The sequence below is a fragment of the Elephas maximus genome, chromosome 8, assembly GCF_024166365.1.
Source record: "Elephas maximus indicus isolate mEleMax1 chromosome 8, mEleMax1 primary haplotype, whole genome shotgun sequence".
Taxonomy (NCBI): Eukaryota; Metazoa; Chordata; class Mammalia; order Proboscidea; family Elephantidae; genus Elephas; species Elephas maximus.
This window is the reverse complement of record NC_064826.1, coordinates 21,757,423-21,785,138: the sequence shown is the minus strand read 5'-3', so window position 1 is coordinate 21,785,138 and position 27,716 is coordinate 21,757,423. Positions and strand designations below refer to the sequence as shown.

The following is a 27,716-nucleotide window of genomic DNA, read 5'->3' as shown; positions in this document are numbered from 1 at the left end:
GAACCTCTAGCCTTTTATATGAACTGTTTGCACCACCAGGAGACTCCAAGGATAAGGAAGAGGGGAAGAATTCAAGAGGCATTTATGAAGTCGAATCGCTGTAGCTTGGAGATTGATGGTGAATGTAAAAGGATTCAAGGATGATTCCTAAGCTGCTCTTGCTACCAGTTGGGGTACAAAATGCAGGTAGAAGTGCAGGTTTTATAGTGAAGGTAATAGATTCAGTATTGGACTTGCTACTTTTGAGGTTTATCGAGTGGTGCTGAATTCTGAAGAGAGGTCTGGACGGGAGATGTAAGTTTTGGTGTCATGTACCTCAGATGGTAGTGAAATACAGGATAGGACGAGATGGCCTGGGGAGCGTCTACAGCTTAAAATGGCACCCTGGGGAATATCCATGTTGTTGGGGAAGAATTCACAATTGAAACCAAGAAAGAACAGAGAGACGAAGCCGAGACTGGGAATCACAGAAGCCTAGAATAAGATTTTCCACAAAGAAAGGGGGTGCTTAGCTTTGTCAGATCATTTGAAATGTCAAAAGTAATGGAATCTGGGGAGAAATTATTAAGACTGCCGATTTAGAGGTCTTCAGTGACCTTTGGAATGGTAGTTATATTGGAGTGTTGACCGTGACACCCAGCTGCACTGGATGAAAGAAAGTTGAGTATGTGCGGAATACTGTTTGGGTAAAGAAGAAGAGGTGGACTTGATGGGCTGTGAGGCCAAAGCAAGGTTTTCTCAGATGGGCAATGTATTTGTAGGTGAAGAGGTAGACACCAGTAGAGAAAGAAATTGGAAAGGCAATAGTAGAAGAGAAGATAACTGATAGAGATCGGTTCCCAAGGAAGCAGAAGATGGCGTGATCTAGGTCCGGGTTAGTTTCTTTTTCTCCCAACTGGCAGGGAAAGACATAATTATGGATGGCAGCGTAAGTGCTTTATAAAGACAGAGGAAACGAAAGTGTGGGTCCCTGTAGAAACCCACAGTGGTCAAGGTAAAGAAGCTAGAGAGTCGAGGTCAGAGTGCACAGGACAGGGGTCTCCACCTGTCCCCAGAAGCAGCCCTTGAGGTCAGTGCGATGCAGGTATGGGTACCTGCAAAGGGAAACTGGCACTTGAACTTGAACCAATTGGACAATATTTGGTTGTTTTCAGACCAGATCAGAGATTGGATAGCCGCATACAATTACTACATCCCCCCTTCCTCAGCGAAAGAGGCTACCCATCTCCTCACCCCTAAGTCATTCCCTGTAGGGCCCTGGTTCACTGCTGAAGCCTGAGAGGTACACTGGCCAGGCACGGGCGAAGACTACTGGGGCTGGGACAAAACATACTGTCTGGAGCCACCTGAGGGAAAGCCATCTTCCCTCATCTACTTGGCGAGATCTGCTCTTCTCCCTGGCAGCCAGGGAGTCAGAGAAGAAGCTGGGCCCCTCAAGTGTGCCCAGCTTTCAAAAGCCATTCCAGAGCTGGCCTCAGGCTCAAGAAGATTTTGGGGAAGGAGGCCAAGAGGGTGCCATAGACAGGGACTGGGGCAGAACAAGGGCTCCGGGTTCAGCCACGTTCCCTGCATGAACCTCAGCAAAACCAAACCAAAAACCAAACACAGTGCCATCGAGTCGATTCTGACTCATAGCGACCCTACAGGACAGAGTAGAACTGTCCCATTGAGTTTCCAAGGAGCACCTGGCGGATTCCAACTGCGGACCCTTTGGTTAGCAGCCGTAGCACTTAACCACTACGCCACCAGGGTTTCCGAACCTCGGCAAAAAGAGAGTTACATCTCCCTCTAGCCTCCAGCCCCAGGTTTTCCTGGGAAGATGAACAGCCTGCCTTCCTTACTGTCTGCACCAAAGGAACAGATTGCGTCAGTTTGTAAACTGTGTTACCGCTTGCAGAGGCCTGGAGTCAGCAGGTTTGCATTTCCCGGCAGACTCAGGCAGTGCTTGGCTGTGTCGCTCAGCCTCAGGCTGGACCAGCGCTCACCCGCCACCCCCACATCCCACCCCTCAGCCCTGAAGTAGGGAGAAGGCAGTCGAGGGGAGGAAGAAAGCCCCAAGCTTCTAGCAATCATCTCTCTTGTTGCCCACACCTTCCCTCCATCTCCAGGAGCTTCCAGGCCCCTCTTGTCAGGCTGCCAAGCCAAGCCTGACTTCCAGACATTCCTAGGGCTTTGGCTTGGGCCAGAGCATGGATGGATGTCAGTAAAGAGGTTTTCTGGAGAAGCAGTCAGACCTGTGGATTGGGCTTGAAAGGGTCCTCTGGTCTAGGGGTAAGGGACACTAGGAGCGAAGACACTGGAGGGAAGGTAGCCGGGGAAGGGGAAGACTGACATCGCTGCCTGCCTCCTGCCGCCCACCCCCACCTGCCCAGTCCCCGCCAGGCTGGCGGTAGTGAGGCCCAGGAGGCCCGTGCCTCGCAGTCCCCAGAGCGCGGCATTATTAACTGCACTGTGTTAATGCTCATTGCCTCTGAATGAAGCCGGTGAGTCTGTGTGTGGCTGTGAGTGGAGGGCCGAGTTCACTTGTTAAGCTGCTGCTGTGTTAAAGTGAAGTGTCTCTTCAAGTTTGCAGCTCTGGCAGTGGCAGCGGCTACCGCCCTGTGCAGAATTACAGTAACGATGGTGGGAAACCCCACGCCCTGCACAGCTAGCTCGCCATGGCATGAACAGCCCCTCAGTTGCACTCTGTTGCCCTGGGTGGTTCCTCATGCTCTTGCGGTGGCAGGGGGAGGGGGTGGGGGGGTGGCGGTACTGAGAAGGCTGGGAAGAGGCCCAAGTGCCTTGAGCCCAGCAGTAGTGTTCAGTTCCTCCCTCCGTTTTCCGCCATCCCTCTCTGAAGTTCTCCTACCTGGCTCAGCTGCTTCTCTACATGGTTCTCACATTCACACATGAAACCTCAGAGCCAGGGTTTCCCCCTGCCCTCCTCTCCCAGGGAACCCACTGCCCCTTCTCCCCGTCATAGCCTCCCCCTCATACCTACCTCCCACAACCTCTAATCTTGTACAATTCAGAGAGAGAAGCCGCTTAGAAACTTGGTTCAGCTCTCATTTTACAGATGAAGAAACTGAGCCCAGAGGGTTGTGATGGGCCAGCCTGGAGGAGGTGGAGCTGGAGCCTTCCTCTCCACAACCCAGTGACTTCTCCCCTTTAGGCTGCCTGTCCTGCTCCCAGCTACAGGCTTCCTGCTGTGTGCTTGTTGCTGATAGAGATGTGGGCCTACGAGCACTGTCTTGGGGCCCCTGAGTTCACCTCCACAGAGGGAGCTCCGTGGCTCCTGCTCTTCAGCTGAGGTGTTTGCAGCCTCCCCCACCCTGGTGTCAGAAGTCTTCCTTTCCAAGGGCCCCAGGGCAGGGGTGTCCTGTGCTGCAACTCTTCCTCACCTGGGACAACCTCGCGTGCCTGAGGCGGCCCACCTCCCCTGGGGGCGGGAGCCATTTTCCAGGCATTCTGCACATTTAGCAGCTTCCAGCTGATGCTGGCTGAGCAGCAGTGATTTCCTGTGCTGCCTCAGGCGCTGAGCAAAACGACAGTGCCAGTGCCCTGGGGAGCCAGGGCCTCTTCTCTATCCTCCCAGTAAGTCAAAAGGGAAGGCTGGTGTGTGTGCCCCCATTGCCAATAGCCCCCCAGGTGGAACCCTTCCTTAGGCCAGCCTCAGCCATCACCAGAGCCTGTGGCCCCTGCAACTGTTCTCACTAGAAAATGCTTTGGCCCTCAGTGCCCTAGCTGCCTTATTTAAGCTCGCCCTTTTTTTTTTTTTTTTTTGGTGGAGGCAGCCTCCCGTGCAGCAGCCCCCACCAGCAGCAGCAGCAGCATGACCCAGAGGAGGTTGGTGGGGCGGGGGGGTTTCTGTGTGAGGTCTTTTCAGCAGAACTGTTAGGTACGCAGCTTGGTTCCTGGGCCAGAGAGTTAGGTCAGACAGCTGAATGAACACCTAGGGCAGCCAACACTGCCTCTATGAGTTCATTAGCTCCTCACCTCACACACACAGGAAGTTATATTTCACAGAAGGTTTCAGAATCTGACTGAGAGTGGGCCGGGGAAGGACAGGACACATTGACTAGTAATGTTTATAAACCCTGGGCCCTTGGCAGCTCTCACAGCTCTTCCTTCCCTCACACCCCAACCAGCCCTGTGCCTCGAGGCCCTGTCACACCCCAGGCAAAGAATGTCTCACCCCAGGCAGAGAATGTGCCTCTGTGCCAAGAGGAGGAAATGGTACAGCCCCTATGGCCTGTTTGATTGAAATCGTTCCTGTTTCGAGGATCTGGACAGAGCCAGACAAGGGGAAGCAGGGGAGCACTGTTGGGGCAGGGACAGGGCTGAGTCTGTATTTTTGAAGCTCAGAGAATTTGTGCCACTGAGAATGAATCAAATTCATGGCCACCGCCTGCCCACCCTCTTCTTTCCCTCTCAGCTATGGAGAGCTGAGGAAGCTCCAGTTCTCTTCTTTCCTCAGTCCCTTCCCCCATTCCTCCCCTTCCCCACCCACTCTCACCTCGGAGGGTGAGCCCACAGCCTGGCTGGGTGGGCACTGAGATGTAAGGGTTGCCTGGGCATGGAGAGCTCTTCCTTGGCAATTAGGAGACATGCAGATTAACAGCTTGTTCTGTTTGTATTAATTTGGTAAATAAGCCAGAACAATTTCATTAGTGGCACATTAATGCGGTTGGGAGCAGGAGGACGTGTCCTACTGTGAGGCAACAGAGCCCGCTGGCTGCCCCGGCCACAGACAGGCAGGTCCTGTGTGAGGCTGACTGGGTGGCCTACCCCCTTACTCTGGCACTGTGGTGGACAAAGACACCCTCTCCACTTCCTCCCCAATCAGCAGAAAGGCACCTGTCTATATTTGGGTGGAGGTGGGGACCGTCACACATTAGCTCTTCCAGGCAACTCCCACTTGCCCCATCTCCCACTCCTGCATTCAGTGTGAAGACCCCAGGGTGTAAGAAGCCCAAAGCTTTCAGGGGGTGGAGGTGATGGCAGGAATTATTAAACAAGGATAAGAAGATTCTAGTATACAGCCTGGCTGAGCAGGACTGCTGCTGGGTGTACTATCCTGGGGATGCAGGACCAGGCCAGCAAGTCCACTGTCATTTGTTAAAGGGAAGAGGAAGCACTCCTGCATTGCCTCGTTTAATATGAAGAACGCTTCAGGATAAGGATTGGTCTCCTCATTTCACAGTCGAGGAAACAGGCTGGGAGAGATCAAATCCTAGAGCCAGGATTTGAACCCAAGTCTGTCAGACTCCACAATCCATGTTCTTTACTGCCATGTCGTGACCCAGTCATGGAGTTTACAGTCTAGTTGGAAAATGAAGATATTTGAAAATGAAATAACTGCTCCTACTAGGAAGTAAATAATTGATGATGATGATAAAGCATTTATGTGCACTCTTCTGAGTACTTAACATACTTACATTAGCTCGCTTAGTCGTCGTGACAAATCCTATGAGGTGGATACTCCTTCAACCCCAGTTTTACAGAACAGTAAACAGAGGCACAAAGAATTTAGGTGACTCACCAAAGTTCACATCGGTGGTAGGTAGAGAAACTCAGGCAGCGCAGCGCTCTTACTCTCTGCAGTATTTAAAAAAAAAAAGTTGCAATTGGGTCAATTCTAACTCATGGTGACCCCACGTACTTCAGAGTAGAACTGTGCTCCATAGGGTTTGTTTTTTTTTTTTTTTAATTGTGCTTTAGATGAAGGTTTACAGAGCAAATTAGTTTCTCATTAAACAATATGTATTGTTTTGTGACATTGGTTGCCAACCCCATGATGTGTCAACACTCTTCCCTTCTCGATCTTGGGTTCCCCATTGCCAGCTTTCCTGCCCCTTCCTGCGTTCTCATCCTTGCCCCTGGGCCAGTGTGTCCATTTAGTCTTGTTTTGTTTTATGGGCCTGTCTAATCTTTGGCTGAAGGGTGAACTTCAGTACTGAGTTAAAAGGGTGTCCAAGGGCCATACTCTCTTAGTCTCTTCAGACCAATAAGTCTGATCCATAGGATTTTCAAGGCCGTGACTTTTTAGAAGTAGGTCACCAGGCTTTTTTTCCGAGATACCTCTGGGTAGACTCAAACCACCAGCCTCTCAGCAGCTGAGTGTGTTAACTGTACTATTCAAAGACTTCATTGTGCAGATACTGTCCCCTATAATGCCCAGAATGCCCAGGGGTGGGTGGGCCCATAGGCATTCACAAGGTGGTCCACTGTAGGCTGGGGGCCAGGGGAGCTTTCACACAGGAGGTGGTGCTGAAGCTCGCAAGGACTTGTCACAAAATCTGCACACAGACTACCAGCATCAAGAGCAGTGGACCCCCAAACCAGCAGGGCCACAGTGAGGCCACACTGCTGTATCCTTCAGTGCCCAAGGGGCAGTTGACCACCCACCTCTGTCTGAATCAGTTATCACCAAGCAGCTTTCTGGGTGTGGCTCCACCAGCCACCTTCTAGTCTCTCAGGAGGTTTTGCCCTTCCCCAGAGCTATGTCTTTCTAGGTCTCAGCTTCAGCAGGGAGGATGAGGAAAAGAGCCACCATCTGTGCATTGCTGGTGCCACCATGTACATGCACACTCATCCTCTGTGGTACCCTGAGGGCCCTCTCAGCCCACATGCACACACACAGGTGCCCAGCCACATGTGAAGCCCACTCCCAGCCAGCCGGCAGCCCCTGGCCTTCACCCAAGGCCTGAACTCCCTCGTGCCACATGCCATTGTCAGAGACCTCCTAGGGAAGCCATTGAGTCCAGGTCTCTTCCTGAAACACTCCAGGCTGCAGAAGAGACAAGCAGCAATATTGTATATAGAGCATGTCACGGTTTACACAATACCCCATGTGTGGTACCTCATTGGGTGCTGGCAGAAACCAGTGGGTCAAAGAGACACCTCTTGTGTACTTGACAGGAATGAGCTTCCCTCCCCAGCTCCTATCTTCAGATTGAGGCACCTCATGGGAAATATTAGGAATTGAGGAGAAATATCAGAGAAATTTTATTTTAAAGTCAAATGGAAAAATAGAGCTTGAACCAACCTGGACCCATGTAAGAGCATAGTTAATCCACAGATTCCTCACAGTCAATGTAAAAAAGAACAGAGTTGGTTTTATTAGACCAATTTTAGGGAAAACATATTCTTAGCTAACTGATGATCTTTGCCTTGTATCCTGGCGATTACATATGTATGTCACTCCCCTTCCATATCGTAAGCTCCTGGACATTCCAGGCTTATCCATCACGAAGCCCTCACTCAATAGGTACTCAGTTGAGGCCATTGGTGGCAATGGAGGATGAACACCCTCAAACCTGGGTGCTCCCTGCTTGACCCTCTGCGTGTCTTCCCATAACTCCCAGAGCTGAGAAGTGTTCAGACTTTGACTTCCACTTCATTTCCGTGTACTCACCTAGGCTGAGGTGTGTCCAGCAGGTAGCCACAGCACAGGGGTGAGCTGGGGACGCAGGAGCAGTAGCCAGGCCCCAGCCTCCCACTAAGCCCCGCTCACCTTCCCCTGAGTGCCTTGATTTGATTGAGAAATTACTGTAGCAATGGCAGCTGTAATAAAAGGGGAAGCAGAGGCCCACGGGGGACAGCTTTATCTCCCTCTATAACCCGAGATGAATTCTGCGGCAGCACAGCGTCCAAGGCCAAAGATTTTTTTACTCTGTGGCTGGCTGGGCCCAGGGATTTGTCAAGCCCAAGTTAGCGTATCAGTTGCAGGCGGGAGAGACTGGGTAAGTGTGAAGCCAGCCTTCCTCTGCCTGAGAGGCCTCGGCTGCTCCTGGCAGCATTGCTCCTAGATGTGGCTGCTGGCCCCTTGTCTTTAACGTGAGCTCTCAAGAAAGGCGAGCTTCTTCATTCTGGCCTCAGGGTGAGGTGTGAACTTAGGGCTCACCATGTGGAGTGAGGCCTGAGAGTGGGGCTCGCACGGGAGAAGAGAGGAGCTTACCTGCCTGGGTGCCTCTGCAACTATCGCTGAGGCTTCATGCATCAATCCCAGCAATCCAGTGCCAAGAAGAGCGACGAGGTTGCCCATAAGCCCCATGCCACAGTCACACTGGCCCACCCCACACCACCAGGGGGAGGCCTTGTGCCCAAGTAGGACAGTCACCCTCAGTTTTAGGGACAGGACACTGGCTGCTGACCCTGTGGCAGACGAGGTCAGGGAGCAGGAGCTAGATGGGGCCCGGGGACTGTACCAGATTCATTGGCTTTCACCTGGGGAATAGGAAGCATCTTGTTAGCCACCAAGCACAAGGGACCCAGCAGTTTGGTGGTGGGAGCCAGCCTCAGCACTCACACACTCAGCCTATCATCTTGTGAGCCCCAGACAAGGCAGGAGGCTTCTCTCTGCCTCCCAGGATTCCTTTGGGCCCTGAGTGTGTTTGAGAGAGCTTGGCACATGAAGAGAAATAAGAGGTGCTCTTCCTGTGTATCACTGCCCATACCCTGCTTTGTCCCACCTCCACAACCAGACAGCCTTGCCCTCCCACTGGAGGACCGCCCAGACCTTCAGTGGCTGAGCTTCCCCTTGGCCCCAGGCCCTGGGCATTTGAAGGTGGCCAAAGGTCCTTTGGGGGTCCATCACTCTCCTTGGTGGATGTAGTCACCTCCCCAGCTGTTGAGCTGTCTGAGCACCTACCTTATCAAAGGTGTTGCTCCCTGAGCACCATTTTGCCCACCTGCCCCACAGAGGTAGGCCTTCTAGTAAGTTAGTTGCCAGACTTAGAGAAAGGGGAACATGTGATCATCTACAGGTACTAGATGCTGGTTCCCCCTGCTTCTGCCCCACAGTAGCTGGTGGTGGGTTGAGTAGGCCCAAACCAGCAGAGGGTCAGCAAGAACCCAGCGTCCCAACACTTGGACCAGGTTCTACCACTGAGCCACTGGGTCCCGGGTCCCAGGTCCCAGATCTTGGAGGAGCTGGCATTAGCCCAGTGGGAGGTCAGAGGTATGTCTGAGGGAAGGAAGGACCCAGGGGGAAACACAAAGCTGTGGAAAAGGGGGCGGGGTGAGGGAAGGGTGTTCTCTGCCTCTCTGCTAGGAGGCAGTGTAGAGAAGGCAAACCAAAACTGAGCCAGGTACCAGCCAGCAAATCGATTCTGACTCATGGTGACCCCATGTGTGTCAGAGTAGAACTGTGCTTCTTTCCGTTTTGTTACTGCTGTTGTTGTTAGTTGCTGTTGAGTCAATTTTTGACTCAGAAGTAGATTACCAGGCCTTTCTTCCAAGGTGCCTGTGGGCGGACTCAAACCTCCATTAGCAGCCCAGCGTGTTAACTGCTTGTGCCACCCAGGGACTCCTGTAGCAGCAAATTGGCAAACCTGGATTCTGTTCTCACCTCTGCCCCTTACTGACTCTACTTCCTTTCTCTGTGCCTCAGTTTCCTCATCTACAAAATAAGCTGAGCTGGATCTATAATCATTTTTCTAGCTCTGGCAGACTCTGTGTATCCCTTCTGTACCACGTACCGCCCTCAAACTTCAGTGATTGTTGAACTTGCACCTCCACTCGAAGGGTTAACTGTGGGCCTCAAGTAGGAAGAGGGTGCTGGGGGTGGGGAAAACCAGAGGCCTGCTGCCCTGGCCCTGGCCCCCTTTTTCGCCCTGCACACCCAAACACCTCTGTCCACTCCTGGAGAGTCCTGTCCCCTGACATCACCCTGCCAAATCAGCTCTGCCAGGCGGGTGGGCTGCTCACCACCACACCACCTCCCTAGCACCTTGCACTGGCCGCTGCTATTGCCTCCAGCCAAGCCTCTATCAAATTCCCAGGTATTTAGACATTCATTTTATTGCTTAATCGAGCTTGAAGCCATTTAAATTAATACAAGTTTTTACATTTGGCAGCAAAGGCATTTATAGTCCCCTTTAGCAGGGGAAGAGAGAGGCCAGGAGAGAATTAAAGAAAAAATTTATCATGGGCCATTGCCTTCGTGGGAACGCAGGGGAGGTGGGAGCTGATAGGCCACCGCCAGGGCACATCAGTGTGGTTTTCCTCTCAGGGGAGCAGTCAGCAGTCAGGGCTGGGGTCCGAGGTCTGGGAGGAAGCCCATCATGGAGATGGCCCCCCAAGGAGCCGCGGAGCCCTGTGGGGATTCCTGAGGGCTCCTGGGTTTAGCCCACTGACCTGGCCCACAGTCCAGGCTTATGGAAGTGACCACCTCCTTCCAGTTGCTCATTCTCCAAATCAGCCTTCTGCTGGGTCACCCATACCTGCCCCACCGTGTGGGTGCAGTTCCTGCCTGGCGTTCAGGGCAGCCTCTTGCGTTACCTTCGTTAAATATTAATTCGTTCAGCTCTTCGGGCGGGAACACAGGCACCTCTCCCCCGAGATTGCCTGGCTCCCTCAGGGCCCCCTGTCTTCCTAGCACAGAGCTGGGGGAGCTAGCACTGCTCCTACCTCCCTGCCGACCCCAGCCACACACATGCATGGGCACACAGCCAACATGGGCTCCCTCGCCAACACTGAGGAGAGTCAGAGTTTACCCCAGAAGATCTCTGTTAAAAGAGAGAGAAGGGGATCTGTAAGGGGAGGGGAGTCTCAAAGTCATTGACAAATCTATTCAGAGTGGTTCTGGAATGTGAGAGGCTAAAAAGCTTAGACCCAACTTCCAGACCTGAAGCGAAGGGTCCTGAGAGGGGCTGGCAGTGTAGGGCTCCCACGAACACCCACTGTTCTACGTCAGGCGTCCCTTCCCTCTCCTGGTTCCAGCTGCTGCTGTCGCATGGAGTGAGGGTGGTTGGGGCTGCCCAGGGCCCTCATGGAAGCCTTCCGGGCCTTGGAGCTGCTCTCCTCCCTGCATGCCCAGCCCCCTGGAGGCTGACACCCCTCTCTCTGTTCCCCAGGTGGAGGTGGAGGTGGAGAGCATGGACAAGGCTGGCAACTTCATCGGCTGGCTGCATATCGAGGGAGCGAACCTGTCTGTCTTGCTGGTGGAGCACGCACTCTCCAAGGTCCACTTCACCGCCGAACGCAGCTCCTACTACAAGTCCCTGCTATCCGCCGAGGAGGCCGCCAAGCAGAAGAAGGAGAAGGTGCGGGTGGAAGCTGGCCTGGTGCAGGGGGACATGGGTGCCAGTCCCCCAGCTCAGGCCTTCACCCTACTTCACACTAACCTTGCTGTGGTCTCCCCACTGAGTGGCTGAGGTGGTGGTAGTCTCAGACCCCAGACCAGGAGATGCACACGCTGGAGGGAGGGGCTGCCCGGTTAGGCCCCTCCGTCGTAGTCTCTTGCAGAGCTGAGGTGGGCTGCAGCTCCATTTCTCCCCAGAGCGGCTAAGCACCACTGTCAGGCCTGCTCAGGTGGACCTAGAAGGTGACATTGGAGCAGTAAGGAGCTACAGGGGAGCCCCTAGTGGGAGAGTACTGGGGAGTCTCTCCTCCCCAGCCAGACTCTTCCCTCGGGGCCTCAGGACTGGAAGGTCTGAATTTCCCTCACATGGCCCTACAGGGAAGCCTGTTCTGGAAGCTGCCCCAGGAGACGAATAAAGCTGTTAGCACAGCAGATTTACTGCCCATCAGCCTCTGCAGACGCTGCACTGAGGAGACAAGGGGGTGGGTCGGAAAGCAGCTTTTGGAAACAAATGCACAATTAAGGAACCCAGTGGCTTGGTGGTGGGAGGCAGCCTGAGCACCCCAACCCTCAGCCTGTCGCCACTGACTTAGGGTCCAGCCCCGATGACAGGGATAAATCAGCCGGCCACCAATTTGTCATGGCTCTTCGGAGCTTGAGGAGGATTTCGTGGGACAGCCGTGTGGAGCCGTAAATTTGTTCCAGGAATAAACATTTCCTTCCCCATGGGGCAGCCATCTGGCTCGCAACTTGCCTCCGCAAGCCGAGGCCCAGACACCTGCCAAAATGAGTGGGGGGCTTCCGGGCTAGAGAACTTCACTGCCTCCCTCTGGGCCTCTCTGCTCCCACTTATACTCCACTTGCCCTCTTGGCTCTCTCGGTATCTTCCCTTCCCATCCCTGGAAATTAGCACAGGCCACCAACCCTTTGGTGGTGGGGGGACTCGGGGGGGGGAGGGAGTGTCCCTGCCTTGAGGAGCAGCCAGCACAAATCCTCAGAAGCCTTTTTCTTACTCTGCTCCTGCTCACGGCAAAGCCTGCCTTCCTGGAGCAGCAGGGGAAGCGCCTCAGCTCCTACAGGAAGGGGCTGTACAGCTTCCCCTTGGGTTTCCTGTCTGTAGCAGCATCCAAGAAGACAGCCTCTGGGCCCCCTGTCTGCTTCAGGGGGACAGGAGAGATGGTGCCCAGGCCTGGCGTGCACAGGCCTGGACCTTCCAGAAGAGTTAGCAATGGGCTTAGAGTGGCAAGCACCAGCTTGAAAGCCCAGGTTCTGAAGGCATCTTGGTGCCGCCCCCCCGCCCCCCCCCCCCCCCCCCCCGCCTCCCACTCCCACCCCGGGCCCTGGCTGCTCAACAAATGAGCCTAGAAGCCATCTTTTCAGTTCTGGGTAGTCCTCCTCCCTCAGAGAGCAGAGACCCCAAGGGGACCTGAGATGGAGGGTAGGGCCGTTTATTTGCAGTCCAGTTGATTTGTCCCAAAGAGCCCATTTGCTGGTGCCTCAAAATCACGACCAGTGATCATTACCCACGCCGCCTGCCTGGTCCCATTCCAGGCACAAGTCTCAGTGTGGGGCCTCCTGCCCCCTGGGCACCTCTCCTGCAAACCCCTGCCCTTTTCAAGGGAGGTGGGAGGGCTTCCCCCCAGTGGGGAGCTTCAGTGGCCTTCATCTTCCACTTCCTCTTGGGGCTAGTTCCCAGGAGCACTGTGAACAGAGCTGCCTAGATGGTTGAGAGAATTTAGTGGCCAGCTGGGCAAGTCCCGAGTGTCCTCAGCCTCCCTACTTGTGACCCTGGGAGGGCTGCCTTAACCGTGGAGTGACAGGCACATCCGGGTTAAGAGAACATGGTGGGGTCAGGGTGTATGATGTCCAAGGGGAGGTGACACCGGGAGATTTTGTGGGAGGAGAGTGCGGAGTGACGGTGCATGCACGTGCCTTTCGGGGGGGGCTGGCGGTACTGGTCTCCCAGCCATGGTATTTCCCCTACACCCTGTGGAGTACTGGGTAAAGAGGCTGCGGGGATCTCCTCTCTGCAGAAGGGTGAGCTCCCTCTGTGCTCCCTTCAGGGATACAGGCCGATCTGAGGACTGAGGCCAGCCACAGATGGCAGGCGCCTGGGCTGCCCCACTCCTCCCGTGGCACAGCGGGCCCTGAACAGGCTGGATTGGCCATTGATTGGGTTTTATTGAGCTTGCCTTCCCTGCTGCGGGCTTGAAGGCGTGCACCACCCTGGCCAGCCACGCCCCCAGAAGCCTCAACATTAAATCCGATTTAGAGAGAAAAGTTTCCAGCCAGTGGACCCCCAGAGCATACTCCCACCTCCAGCCAGGGAGGACCTGGTGCTCCCCGGGGAGGAAAGGCAGGAGAGAGGGAGGGCCGGGCAGGGAGAGGACAGAGGAGAGACAGCCTGCCTGGCGGGCTGGTTTCCTGAATGAGGCGGGAGCTTGAGGCGGGAGCTTGAGACCAGAGCAGCCCAGAGCCAATGAGACCGGGGAGAGGTGTGTCCCCTACCCATTGCCCACCCTAATCTGTAGCAGGGGCTATCGAGGGACTCTACCCAGGATGGATCCCCATCGTGGCCCCAGCCTTGAAGCAGGATGGAGGCCCTTCCCCAGACTGGCCACAAGCTGGCCGTAAGTGAGAGAGTTGCCAGGTGAGCCTCTTCCCTCAGCCCCCTGGATCTGATCTGAGAGCAGAGCAGACCCCTCATGGTGAGCCCCCCAGCATCCCCAGGTTGGCTGTTTAAAACAGACTCAGGCTGTTCTCCCCAAAAGGCTCAGAGAATTACAGGTCAGGACCCCTGTCCTCTCCCCAGCATATTGGCTGTGGGGGTTCTCCGTCTTCCAGAGCCTGGGGTCAAGCAGTAAGGCACCAACGCTGTTGTCTGTGCGTATTTACTGTTCCTCCTGGAAGGGGTCTTTGGGCTGTCCTCATTGTGTCCCCAGAGGCCAGGAGGAGCGGCATCAGCTATGGGGATTCTTGTCGGGGCTCTGGGCTGTGAGAGGATTTGGGGGCTGTAGGGAAGTGGCTGGGCCATTGTCTCACCAACGAGTGTGTCTCTTCCCCACCCTGGTTCTGCAGTGGGGCAACATAAATCAGTGTGGTCAGGATGGGAGCACAGGCAGCGTGACTCTTTCCCACCAAGAAGCCCCCTGGCCGGACTAGGGAACCGGCTTCCATCATGACTCCACTGTTCACAATGGCCAGGTGCGTCCACTGGAGGCGAGTGCCTTTATCGGAGGGGCAGCATTCCCTCTCTACTCTGTGATTGCCTCTTGGCCACCTCAGGCGCCAGGCTCCTTGTGTGGAGAGGCCTGGCTTCTCTTGCTCTCTCAGTGCAGGTACCAGTGTACACCTCACTGCTTCTTGCCTCCCCTCAGTGAGCTGTGGGCCTGGGCATGGAGCGCCTGTTGCTGCCCTCCTGGTGGGAGCAAGGGGCTAAGGCCATCCCCAGGCCCTTGTTTGCCTCCTCCCCAACCTGAGCCTGCCAGAAAGGAAGCTCCACCCCCTCTCCCTGAGGAGGAGGCCTAATGGTGTCGCCTAAGGCACTCTTACTTGAAGAGTCATTAGCGGTTTCTGCTCTCACCCTGTCAGTCTCTTCCCAGTTCATCAACAAGGCTGAGGAGCCACCTCCCCCCACAGCCACGGAAAGCTGAGTGTGCTTCACAGTGGAGCACCAAAAGGCTCCCAGGCTCTCTAGACTGAGGGGCGACCAGCACAGGAGGGTCTGGGATTGGGAAGGGAGGGAGCAAGGAGGAAGAGGGTGGCGGGGGGCAGAGGAGAGAGGAAGGTATGTTGGCAGCTTGAGGTTGGGAGGGTTATGCTGCTTGGGGGGTGAGGGGGCCAGCCTCTCTGGGCCAGGAGGCCGCTGCGGGGAGGTGACAGGCACAGCTCCAGCTCCTGTGAGGTCATGCTGACAGTCTTTCGGAGCAGCCAGAGTTCCACTGATCCTCGGAGCTGCGAGGATCCCCAAGGGTTGGGAGCCCAGAGCATCGGTGGAAATGACTGGCTGAATAGACACTTGCTAGGGGCTTCCAGCCAGAGAGACCCAGGAAACTGAGGCCTCAGGATTAGCATCATCTGTGGATGTCCCCAGAGTGCCTTTGATTAGAGAGGCCCTTTCACGGGGAAGTCCGAAAGGTCAGGCCCACTATTCCTGTGTGTGTAGGTGGTCCCTCAAGGAGTGAGGCCAAGAGCCTGCAGTCTGTCTGGAGGCAGAAGCTGAGTTGAGCTCTGCCCCTGCCTCTTGTCTTCTGGCCACCAGGGCTGGGCATGGTGTGGGCACAGGCCTCTGGGTACTAGGGTCAAGGGCAGTGGTGGTGGGACAGGGATCAGGGTGACTGGAGCTTGGAAGGTGAATGGGGTCAGGAACTGTTGGGTTAGACCCCTGTACTGTGGAATGGTGGGATGGTTTAGCCAAGGAGCTGTTTTCATCCCTGTTGTCTATCCACTAGCACTTACAGCCTCCCCAGGTGCAGGAGCCTTGGGCACTCACTCTAGCTCTGTGGGTGACCCAAGGCAGTTGGTAATCCCAGTATTCCTACTCTTCAGCTGCATCCTGGGCCACCCAGGAACCTGCATATCACCCGAGAGGCAGGATCTCAGTGACTGAATCAAACTAACCACCTCATTGTACACAAAGATGGTACCTGGCTTGAGCAAAGGCAAAGAGCAAATTAAAGGGCAATGAGGGACAGTATCTCCCCAGTGACAGCTTCTCCCACTACTCAGTGCTGCCTTTTGTCCCCAGGAGGCCCCTCAGAGATGAGAGCCAGGCTGCCGTGTTTAAATCCTGGCTCCACGACTTCTAGCTGCATGACTTGAGCAGGCCTGTGTGCCTCAGTTTCCCCATTTGTGAAACAGGGATAATACTGTAGCAAGACACACTCTACTAGTTTAGTACATAGTTTAGTAGAGGGTCAGCAAAAATAAGGGAAACCCTCCATGAGACAGATTGACACAGTAACCGCAACAATGGGCTTAAAGATAACAATGTCATGAAGATGGCACAGGACCAGGCAGTGTTTCGTTCTGTTTTACATAAGGTCACCATGAGTTGGAGCCTACTCAGTGGCAGCTAACAATAACAATACCTGCTCAACAACTGTTGTGAGGATTAAATGAATTACTATGTGGAGGATGTTTAGAATGGTGCCTGGCACCTGGTAAGGTTTGGGCTACTACTGTTACCAGCCCATGCCTGTGCTGTGTCTGTGAGACCCTATGTGTGGTCCTGTCCCACCCCTCTGCCACCCCTTCCTGCTGCTCAGCTGGGAAGCCACCTCCCTCCCCTGCTCTGACAGGCCACTGCCACTCGGGATAATCTGGCCTCGGGATTGGACTTGACGAGCTGTCACGAGCTGTCACGCTGAATCAGCTTCTGAGCGCCTGTCGCCCTGACAGCCCAGGGCTGGGGGGAAGGGAGAGAGGGCCAGGGAGGGGAAGTGGTGCCGCTCGAGGTGAAGTGAGGAGGGCAGGAAAGAAAAGTTGCTGAGGAGAGGTGTTCTTGCACCATAGGAGGGCCTCTCCACAGCCTGGCCTGTCTCTGTCTTACATCCTTCTGGGACCCTCATAACTGAGACTGTGATTCACTGAGCCTGGGCTGTGACTCAGGGAAGTGCGTTTGTAATAAGCTCTCCGGTTGTTCCCGATGCCAAAAGATCTTCAGAAGCCTCCTTCCCCCTCAGAGACAAGAGGGCGCAGGGCTCAGTCCAGCAGGCCGCGCATGCTATGCAGTGACCCCCACACCCACTCGGTGCCCCTTTCCCAGGCCCTGTCTGATTCCAATTCCTACTCCTCCCTGTCCTGTCTGCAGGTCTGGGCCCACTATGAGGAGCAGCCCGTGGAGGAGGTGGTGCCGATGCTGGAGGAGAAGGAGCGGTCGGCCAGCTACAAGCCGGTGTTTGTAACCGAGATCACCGACGACCTGCACTTCTATGTGCAGGATGTGGAGACTGGTGAGGCTCCCCCACCCCCACCCTGAGGCTATTCAGTGGGAGAAGGCCCAGGGCTTAGGGGTTCAGGAGCCTCCCCAGAAACTCACAGCTGCTCTCTACCCACAAGCCCCACTGTCCTGCTCTCTGGACTCCAGGGTCATGTCGTGAACCTGCAGTGAGTCCCAAGGCACCGAGGCATGTGGGTGCAGCAGGGCAGGTCCTCCAAGGACTGGGAAGATAACAGATTTTGTCTAGCTGCCACTTTGAGACCCTTGGGTAATTGTTTTGTTCCCAGACACCATGGCTGGGCTCATCAGAGGACCTGTGACCCTCAGAGTCTCTTAGGAATCGACAAATGGATTGTCTGTGTGTGATCAGGAAGCACGAACCCCTCAGCCCTTGGTATCCTTGGGAAGCACGAAAAGGAGGGAGAGCCTAGGCTTGTCTCTGCTGGGCTTTCTCCTCCTCCAGAGGTTAACACAGCCCTGAGTGGTAGCCAATCTCCATGGAAACAGGCCACACATGCAGGGAAGTCACCCCACGGGCAGTCTTTCTGAGGACCCTCTCCTCTCTGTTCTCCTCCTTCCTCCTGTGGCCGGTGTCCTCCAGGCAGGGTGTCTGAGGGTGGATAGCTCTCAGCCCTGCACTGTGGGTACCTTGGCCCCCTTCCACCTCTCCCCCTTTACTCTCTGTCCTCCCCCTCTCCCCTGAACTCCCTTCTCTCAGGGCCCCCTGGGCCCGGAAGCAGTTTAGGTAGAGGCAGAGGAAAATGCCCTTAGCACAGCCTCTGGGTCCAAGGAGGTAAATCGTTGTGAGGAATAAGGCCCCGAGATGTTGCTGGCACTCAAGGCTGCCCCATGATCACAGGATGTGGCTCTGCCCACCTCCAGGCTGCCAACAGCCTTGTCCCAGCCACTTCCTTGCTAATGCTGTTTCCCCAGCAGCTGCTTTTGTGGCAGTGTCATTGCACCAGGAAAAGCTGAGCACTCCTGGCCCTGGGCTGGCTCTGGCTCTGCTGGGGATGGGAGGGGCAGAGCTGATAGGCCTTCAGGATCAGGTTCTCTTGAGGCCACATCCCTCGTGAAAGCTGCCTTGGAATGAACTCGGGGCAGCCATCTCCTGGGTCTGGGGTGTATGACAGAGAAGGAGTCCTGTGGTGGCTGACTACACAGGGACAAGAGCTGCTGCTGAGCAGAGCCAGGCAGGATGTCCCTGCCGGGGTCTAGTGACTCCCAGGTGGGCTCCCACTGGCTACTGGGCCTGCTGGGGAGGACCTGCCTTGAATAGGACAGGCCCTGATGTCTCCAGGGGCAAAACTCCAGGGCTCAAGGCCTTTGAAATGGAGGGACCGTATGTCTCTGTAACCTCAAAGTCTGCTGACTGCCCCGAACCCCAACTGGCTGTCCCTAGCAGCCCTGGGAGAGTGTCTGGTAGGCAGAGAATGAAGAAAGAGAAACACGTGTTCTTGGAACACTGCAGAAGGAGGGGGTGAGGAGCTGCCTGGCAGCCACCTGGAGAGGGTAGTGGGCTCCAGAGAGCCCTGCCCTTAGGCAGCGCCATCGAATCCTGAAAGCAATGCTGAGCAGCCACAGCCGCCCTCTTCTGAAACCACTTGTCCCCTTTGGGGCATCCTCTCACCCTGTCCCCTCCTCTATTAAAGCCTGCTTTCAGGAACATGGCTATTAGCAGCAGATGACCAGCCAGGCATGTGGAAGGCCCTCCCAGAAGGCTTTGCCCGTTCACAGGAGGCAAAGTCCTGCTTCTCCTCCCTTGGAGGAGGGGAATAAGAAAAGCAGACCAAGTAAGGGAGGAGTGTGTCTGTGTAGTAACTTCTCCTTGCTCCCTGGAATTTTACTGTCTGCGGGCAAGGAAAATTCTTAAGGAGACTATAGTCTACCGCCAGGCAGGGGGAAGTCCAGCTGTTACCCGACAGGTCCTGTTATGAGTCCTGTGAGTGTGGGGGCCACGGCCACACAGAGATCTGGTGCACACAACCTCGGGTGCATATACAGAGCTCGTTTTCAACACAATCCAGTTGTTAAGCCCCCATATGCCTCAGGGATTTTCCTTGGCCGTGAGAGCGTAGACAGACCCGGTGAGCAGTGGTCTGTGCCCTGAAGAGTGGTGTAGTGGCAGAAACAAAAACACAGACAAGGACCATGTAAGGCCGCCTGGCAAGCGTGACCTCCACAAATGTATCGCATACCTGTTACAGGGCGGCGTTGGGCCCTGGAGCTATGGAGAGGAACCCCAGCTTGACCCCATAGCCACCCTCCTCACAGGTCTGAGAGGGGAGGGAGCAAAAAGGTTTGATGCTCAACTAGATTTTGGGCCAGAAAGGAGACACCACAGGGCCTGCTCTACAATGGGAAACCAGGAAGATGAGCAGCAGGGACTGCTGACCCCAGGCCAGAATCATTAGGAAAAGACAGGACAGGGAAGAACCCCCTGACTGAGAAAAGGCACTGAGCTGGGCTGTGTCTTCCAGAGGCAAGGATCAGAGTGGCCGAGTTTGAATATCCACAGCCTCTGGGCCCAGCTCCCCCACCTTACATATGTCAGCTCCTGAGTCCTGTGCCTTGTCCCAGGTTGTATGGATCTCTCCTTCAGGAAAGAGTGGCTGCCACCCATCACCACCTCAGTAACCTTTGCGGGAATGGGGTACAGGCTGGCAATCTCATTGGGCTCAGCTGGAGCAGGTCCACTTACTTCTCTGCCTCCATAACCAGAGCCACGTGCATTCCAGGGGCTTCCCTAGCCGGGCCTGGAGGCGGGCAAGCAGGGCCTTGAGTGTCAGCAAGCCACCACGCCTGCTTCTGAGGATGGGTGAGGAAGCCTTGACAAGGGCTGGGAACAGCAGTGCTGCAGAGTCCCTACAGACTTTCGCATTTTGCTGGCTTCCCAGGCTTGTGGGCTGCCCCAGCCCCATCTGGAGAGAAGGCTCCATGAACAGGGCTCCAGGTCTCACTGCCCCCTCCCCCTGCAGGCACCCAGCTGGAGAAGCTGATGGAGAATATGCGCAATGACATCGCCAGCCACCCCCCTGTGGAGGGCTCCTACGCCCCCCGGCGGGGAGAGTTCTGCATTGCCAAATTCGTAGATGGAGAGTGGTAAGCCGCCTGGACCCTGCAGGGCAGAGAGATAAGCAGAAGCTGTCAATACCAGGTCTGTCCCCAGGCCTCAGGCCTGCAAAACTGCCCGCTGGCTTCTGGGGCAGGTTCCTTAGCAGTCTGCCTTCCACTGGGCAGTTGATGGCAGCCTCAGCCAGCTCTCCATAGTGCCCCCTTGGCTGCCCACAGCCCACCCAGGGCCTGCACTCTGGCCCATGAGCCCCCTGCGGTCCAGAAGTGGTGTCCTGACTGGCTGGGGTTCCCCAGTGCACCTCTCATCCCCATATCAAAGATGATGTCACAGAGAGTGAGGGCAGAGACTGCTCACGGTGAGTGCAGACCAGCTGCCCCAACCTCGGCCCACCTGTCTGGGACATAAGCAGCAGTACTCACAGGCCAGAGAAGGTCACTCATGTCTGATCTACCAAGGGTGGGGCCTGTGGCCTTCCTAGGTGACGAAGTAACTTGGATGTGTTTCCAGCTGCAGGCTCCCAGACAGATCTGCCAGCTAATTCCAGCTGCTGTTGAGTGCGCTGCGTTAAACAGCAGATATCGATCTAGTCATTAGTCTTGTTGCTTTATGCCCCAAGGACACATTCATCTGCTGCTCTCTTCTCCCTCCCTCTGCTCCCAGCTGTGCTCTGATTGCGTGTGAGGGTGGCCACAGAGTCCTTGGGCTGGGCCCTGCTGGATCCCGGGATCTGCCCTCTGTAGCACCCATAGTGTTCACCCTGAACACAGGCAGAGCATGCTGGGCCCCTGGCCTGCCATCCCAAAGGCCCCAGAGAGCCAGACTCCTCTGGGTTGTCCCTGATCTCAGGCCCAATGCTGTTGCAGGTACCGCGCCCGAGTAGAGAAAGTAGAGTCGCCTGCCAAAGTCCACGTCTTCTACATTGATTACGGCAACGTGAGTTTGGGGGCCTAGAGGTGGAGGAACAGGCACGGGAGGGCCCTGCATGGCTGCAGGGACCAGTAGACACAGTAGCACCCTAGGTCAAGTTCTGCTCTCAAAGGTGCCTCTGAGCTCTGGACTCCTTTACTGGCAGAACGGTGAGCGTGTGGGCATCTCTGCTAGCCTCTGTATAACAGGCCAGGCCCCTGAGTTACAGGCACAACTGGGGTCTCTGGCCAGAAGCCTGGGAACATGACATGTTTTGTGTCCCAACCTCAGGAACGTATGCCCAGCCACGGCCACAGTTCCTTCTCTTCTGTGTCACCTCTCTGGAAAACTGGCCCCAGGGCGCCTATAGCCCATGAAAGTCCTTTACACCCCACCCTCCTGGGCCTCATGCCAGGACTGGTATTTGTTCCACCTGCCAATCCCCAGCACATCGCACCTCAGCACAAGCTGGGAAAGGACAATCACCGGGGGAGAGTAACTGGTCGCCTTGGGACAGAGTGTCTCAGGTTGGGCCTGGGAGACTGTTGGCAGTCCTGAAAGAGTCCCTATAGGCACAGCACTGTACACAATAGTCAAGAAACAGTGATGCTCTTGAGGTGTGGCCCTGGTTGTCCTCTCTCTTTCCTTCCCTCCTCCAGTGCGATGATTGAGGATCTGTTAGCAGAAAGCTCAGAGTGAGGCCTTGCCCCCAACTTCTCACCTGGGAATGCACAGAAGAGAGCTTTCCAGGCTGGGCTTACCCCACACCCTGGGCAGAACCACAGGAAGGCTTCAGGCTGGGGTTACCCCACACCCCAGGTGGAACCACCAGCAGGCTTGGTCTGTGCTCCCAGGCGGCAGCTGGAGTGCACCCTGGCCTGTGGGAAAGTATCCAGGGAACCATGTCCCAGAGGGAAGGGAGTTAGAAGGAAATGTAAACGGCGATTAGAGTTGAGTTATCACCATGATTGTTTTAATGTGCCAGCACCAGGCCGAGGTGAGAGGGTTGGAAGGCACGGGCACCATTCTCCTAAAGCTTTGCTCACTGAAGAGCCTGTGCACATGGCTCAGTGGAACCGAGGTGCAGGGCAAGCGAGGGGGCCAGAGTTAAGATCCCAAAGGCCTGGCCACAAAGCGCTGTCATATGAGAGCCAGAGGGCATTGGGTGTGTGATGCCTTCTGCTCGGTGCTTCTTCTTGCAGAGAGAGGTCCTGCCATCCAGCCGCCTGGGAACCCTGCCACCTGCCTTCAGCACTCGAGTGCTGCCAGCTCAAGCCACGGAGTACGCCTTTGCCTTCATCCAAGTGCCCCAAGATGTGAGTCTAGACATCCTCCTTCCTTCTAGTAGCCTGTTTCCACCCATAGGGGCCTCTCCATTGACACTCAGCCCCTGTGAGGCCCTCGCAGACTGGTGGGAGAAGATGGGAACAATGGACGGTGTTCTGTTAAGAGCCAGAGTGCTCTGACAGTGGGAGTGCAAGGCTTCCACTGTGGACGTTGAGGGAAGTCACCACAGAGAAGGTGGCCTTAGAGCACCTGAACTAGTTCCTGAGGAATGGGCAGGCCTGGCAATCCAGGGTGTGCTCAGTGAGAGACACTTCCGACACAGTTGGATCCTGGGGGCTTGTGGGCAGTGTCGGGAAATGAGGAGGGAAAGTAAGTCTGGGCCTGGGTGCCACGGCCTTGTCTGTCTTGGCAAGGAGTGTGTTTCTTGTGCTGTAGGAAGGAGGGGTGATAGCCAGTTTTCAGCAAAGGTGTGACATGGTCAAGTGGGTTTTTGGAAGTTAGTTCTAGTGGCATTGTGGAAGGGAAATTGGGAGGGGGGAACCTGGAAGGAATGGCTGGGAGACCATCTTAACAGTTTAGGCTAGAGACAATGGTGGCCAGGCCAGGACCATGTGAGTGGGGGCGGGATGAGAGGGACAGGGCTTAGACACTGAGGCAACATCAGAGGGGATGGGTGAGGGAGAGGAGGGATCCAAGATGGCACTGGGTTTCTTATGAGGGTGACGAGTTGGGCATGTTGCTGTTGGCCAAGATGGGGGAAGGAGAAGGAGCAGATTCAGGGCCCTGGGTGACTTACTGTCAGCTTGGAAGCAAGAGAAGACCTAGAATCGTGGACTTAACAGCTGCGATTGCGTGGAGTGAGTATGTGGAAGGTGTGGTGGAGAGGAGATAGATCTCAGGAGGTCCTAGCATGCCCACGGGATGAGCCCAAGGCAGAACATGCAACCACGGAGGAGGGGCTTACAGACCCTCTAGTTTCTAGAAGGGGAGGCCCAGGAAGGCTAGGCAGGCTAAGGCTCCAGGCGACACCCTTGGCTTCAGCATTGAGGTCAGAGCCAGATAACCAGTGTGGCTAGAGCTGACCCCCATACAAGTGCTAAGAATCAGTGGTAGGGTAGAAAGTGGCACCAGACAATATTTTCTACGTTTTCACAAAATTCAGTGAAGGGAAGAAGAGAAACAGAAGACGTTGAGGGCAAGTGTCCCACCTTAGGCAGAAGGGAGAGCTCTGAGGATGGGGGAGATGAGCCTGAAGAGCCTGAGCCAACAGCACCAGTAAAGACTGAGAGCCTGAGCCTGATGGGGCTCTGCTGCCCAAGTCCCCACAGAGTGGGAGGTGACAGGGCTGGGGCAGCAAATGCGAGAGCAGTTCTGGTGGGGACAGGCCACTTTTCTCGGAGACACAGGTGGGTAAGAGAAGGACAGGTTTGTGTGCAGATGGGCTTGGGGTGAGGGGCAGGGAGAGAAAGGAAAGGGGACGCTTCCTGCCCTAATGAGGACCCGAAGGGCCCGTGAGGTGGAGGTCCTGCTAGGACCCAGTCTGGGCTCACCTCTCCCCCAACCTGGCGTGTCCCTGCTGCAGGAGGACGCACGCACAGACGCCGTGGACAGCGTGGTCCGGGACATCCAGAACACCCAGTGCCTGCTCAACGTGGAGCACCTGAGCGCCGGCTGCCCCCATGTTACCCTGCAGTTTGCTGACTCCAAGGGCGACGTGGGGCTGGGCTTGGTGAAGGAGGGGCTGGTGATGGTGGAGGTGCGAAAGGAGAAGCAGTTCCAGAAAGTGGTATGTGACATGCAGACGGCCACCTATCACACACGCCGCCTGGGGAACGTACCAGGAGCAGTGAGGGGGCAGGGACCTACTGTCCCACCATGCCTGCTGGGGAAAGATAATGGGTTTGGGTTTGTTGGGGCTTAAAAAAAAATAAAGCTAATTACATCTCAAATTAATTGGCTGCGGGTTTGGCTGAGAGCACAGCTGCAAACTAGAGCGGAAAGTTTGCCTTTGCACATGCCCCCAGGTGATGCTGGCCTGGAGCAGTTGTGCCAGGGTGGGAGGGAGAGGGTTGAAGCCTGGCCTGCTCTCTCCTGCCCATTCTCTCCTCCTTTTCTCTAACACAAAACCTCCAAGTCCATAACCCGCTCCTGGCGCCCAGGTGCCAGAGGGTCCAGAGATAGCACCCCTGCAGCCTGTGTGAAGAGACCCTAGGGTGGGGGTGCTGGAGCCATCTGGCCTCAGGGCAGTCACATGTCGAAGCTCAGGTCTCCCCTTTCATGGAGTGTGAGGGCATGACATGCCTTGCTGCCCTACTGGGCTGATTGGAGCATCAGGACAGCTGGTCCCTGTTACCACCTGGCATGTTCAGTGTTGACCCTCAGGACTGGGCACTGTGCACCAGGCCACCCCTCTGGCCAGCCCCACACACACCTCAGCCCCTCCTGGCCTCTCACCTAGCAACAGAGGAGGCCCCACTGCAGATCTGCCCTGTGACCAGGTGTCAGGACAGGAATGCCTCCTGGACAGGCTGGCAGGAAGCAATGCAGCCTCCTCCAGGCAGTCACCGAGCAGAGGTTGGCAGGCAGTGCCCACTTCCTCCCCTACCAGGGAGAGAGGCAGGAAGGCAGGCTGTGAAAACGGGAACCTGTCCTCCTTTCCTCCTTCTCCCTTCATTCTGTCCGTTGTGTTCCCTTTTCCTGGCCCTTTCTGCATGTCCTCTCGCCCACTAACACTTCAGGGCCACGTGATGTATTGGTGGTTCGTGAGTCAGCAGCATTGGCTGTGCACCTTGATACTTCACTTGGACAAGGCACCAGTGTGGACTGCCACCATCTGTCCTCTCAAGAGAGAGGCCTGAGCCCTAGTCCTCCCGTTGGAGGCCCCCCGTTTCCTGAATTTTCCTAGTGGGTCAGCTGAAGCTCCCAGCAGAATGGAGACCTAGTGCCCACACACGGAGCAGTGGTGCACAGCGGTTAAGTGCTGGCTGCTGACCGAAAGGCTGGTGGTTGGAATCTACCTAGTCACTCCACAGGAGAAGGACCTGGTGATTACAGCCTAGGAGCCCTGTGAGGTAGCTCTGCTCTGTCACAGGGGGATGCCAGGAGTCAGAATTGACAGCACCTAGCGACAACAGTGACCCACATATGAAGCTACCTCTAATGTCTCTGGAGTCTAGAAAATTCCTTTCGCACCAATCCCTGAGATACACACCTACCCTTTGTTCATCCATTCATTTATTCATTTTCTCGGCAGACATTTGTTGAGGGCCTGGCATATATTAGGGAGCAACAGAGAGAGACCTTTGCCCCGTAGTGCTTACATCCAAGCATGAGGAGACAAACAGTAAAAATAAATACAGTAAATAAGTAAACTAAATTGAATGCTGGAAGATGATAAGTATAATGGAGACAGAAAAAAATACAAACAGAATAAAGGGAATGGGGGGATGGGTATAATTCTAAATGGGGTCGTTTCAGGCCTCATTAAGAAGGGGACACTTTGTCAAAACTTAGAGGGCTGGGATGGTTAGCTGGAGTGGCGGGAGGATGTTTCAGGAGATGGAACAGCCAGTGCAGAGTGGGGCCACCAAGGACACCAGTGTGGCTGTGCCCTTTAGATTTCCCCGAGGGGACTTGGGGGCCCCTTGGGGAGGGGGTTTGAGCAGAGGCATGACTGGGCCCTGACCTGAGGCCTGAGAGGGTTGGGTGAGAGTCCTTTCCTGACGCCACCCTTTCTCCTCTTGTCTCTCCAGATCACAGAATACCTGAATGCCCAGGAGTCGGCCAAGAGTGCCAGGGTGAGCTGTTGCCTGGGAGCCCAGAGGGTGCTGAGAGAGGGGCTCCGGGGGTCTCTAAAGATCCACTTTCTGTTCTCTCTTCCAGCTGAACTTGTGGCGCTACGGAGACTTCCGAGCCGATGACGCAGATGAGTTTGGCTACAGCCGCTAGGGAGAACTCGGGTCTGGCCCCAGCACCACTCATGCCAACGCCTCACCCTCTGCTGGGGCGGGGGGCCTCAGGTCCAGAACCCAGACAGGGGGCGTAGATTGGGTCCAGCTTTGCTTCAGTGTATGGAAGTATCTCATCGGGTGGAGTCGGGGTGGGCAGTGGGCAGCCAAGGCTTTCTGAGGGCAGGGTCTTGTTCTCCAGGGTGACAGGCATTGCCCTCCTGTCTCTCCCAGCTAATTGTGTTTTATTGGGAGTTGGTGGTTTTTTAAACTGTGCTCAAATCAGGAAGCAACATGAAAGAGCAAAAGTGGAGGGGTGATCCCAGCAGCCCAGGGTACCCACCTGTGGGTGCCTCCCCACCACCTCAGACCACCCTTCTACCCCAGCTTTCTGTCCACCTATTGATTATGTGAGTTCTCTGATACCATTCTCAAATGCCAGCGTGTCCACATCTGCCTCCTCACCAGCCCTCCCCCATTCTGTATTTAAAGCTTTCAAGGCCCAATAAAATAGTCCATGCTCTCTGCAGCCTTCATTGGTCACAGTGGTGCCCAGCGCCTGGGATCTCTGCAGCCCCAACTGGGAGGGAATCTGGGCACTCGAGTGACCCCCTAAGTAGTCGTCCAAATGTCTGGCCATGTCCCCTGAAAACGTCGCCAGTTGAGGGGAAGCCGGGCAGCCCCTCAGCCTTCCAGGCGAGCCCAGCCTGGCGTCACTGGGCACTGTGCCCATCATGCAGAAGGCTGGAGATCTTCTGACTCGTCAGTCAGGACCCTTCGCATGTGGGTGCCCTCAGGGACTTACAGGCTTGCAGCAGCTGGGCTGTGATGCCCAAGAGGTAGACGGACTATGCGTGTGTACCCAGCATGCTGGACCGGGTGTGGCCCCGACAGACTGGGCAGGGACCCATATGAGCCTGTCCTGAGGCAAGCCGAGGCCCTCACAAGCTCAGCCAGAGCCCCGACAGGGAACCCGCAGGAATCAGCTGAGGGAAGTGCATGATGTCCCTACTTCCTGCTGCACAGGAATAAAGGCTGAAGCTAGGTAGGTGGCACGGGCTGGTGAGAAAGGAGCTGGGAGGGTCCACCCTTGCTCTGTTTGACTTTACAAGGTGTTCGCCTCAGTGTCCCCAAGGTCGAGCTGGCCCCAGGGCTCAGACACCTTAGGCTACTTATAGCCCGTGGGGAAAGGGAGGGACCCCCAGAGCAGACAGGCAGGGTGTGAAGAGGAGCCTGTTACACAGCTCAGGGGCTGGAAGGGGAAGGGGAAGGGGGGCACGCAAGTGTGTGTACAGTAGGGCAGACACCACCCCCGGTGTCCTCAGGGGACCCTAGCCCTCGTTCTTCTACACAGCATCGTCTGCGTGGCCCTGCCCTTCCCAGGCGTATTCTCTGCTAAGACACTGTGGCCGCCTTCCTGCGACCCCTCCCACTCTGCCCCAGGTTCCACCTGCACCCTGGCCTGCAGTGACACTCAGCTTACCTTCTAAGACT

General features: G+C 55.7%; 1 protein-coding gene across 1 annotated transcript in view; it reads left to right on the top strand.

Annotated features, from left to right (window-relative positions):
• Positions 1-27,453, top strand: part of SND1 (staphylococcal nuclease and tudor domain containing 1) — a 496,139-nt gene extending 468,686 nt beyond the window's left edge. Inside the window, exons 17-24 of the mRNA XM_049894741.1 lie at positions 10,839-11,027; positions 16,878-17,019; positions 19,985-20,108; positions 20,946-21,015; positions 22,191-22,304; positions 23,858-24,061; positions 26,028-26,072; positions 26,158-27,453. Coding sequence (XP_049750698.1) covers positions 10,839-11,027; positions 16,878-17,019; positions 19,985-20,108; positions 20,946-21,015; positions 22,191-22,304; positions 23,858-24,061; positions 26,028-26,072; positions 26,158-26,223 — 954 coding nt within the window. The 3' untranslated portion in view covers positions 26,224-27,453. The remainder of the gene's footprint in view (positions 1-10,838; positions 11,028-16,877; positions 17,020-19,984; positions 20,109-20,945; positions 21,016-22,190; positions 22,305-23,857; positions 24,062-26,027; positions 26,073-26,157) is intronic.
• Positions 27,454-27,716: the final 263 nt, after the last annotated feature.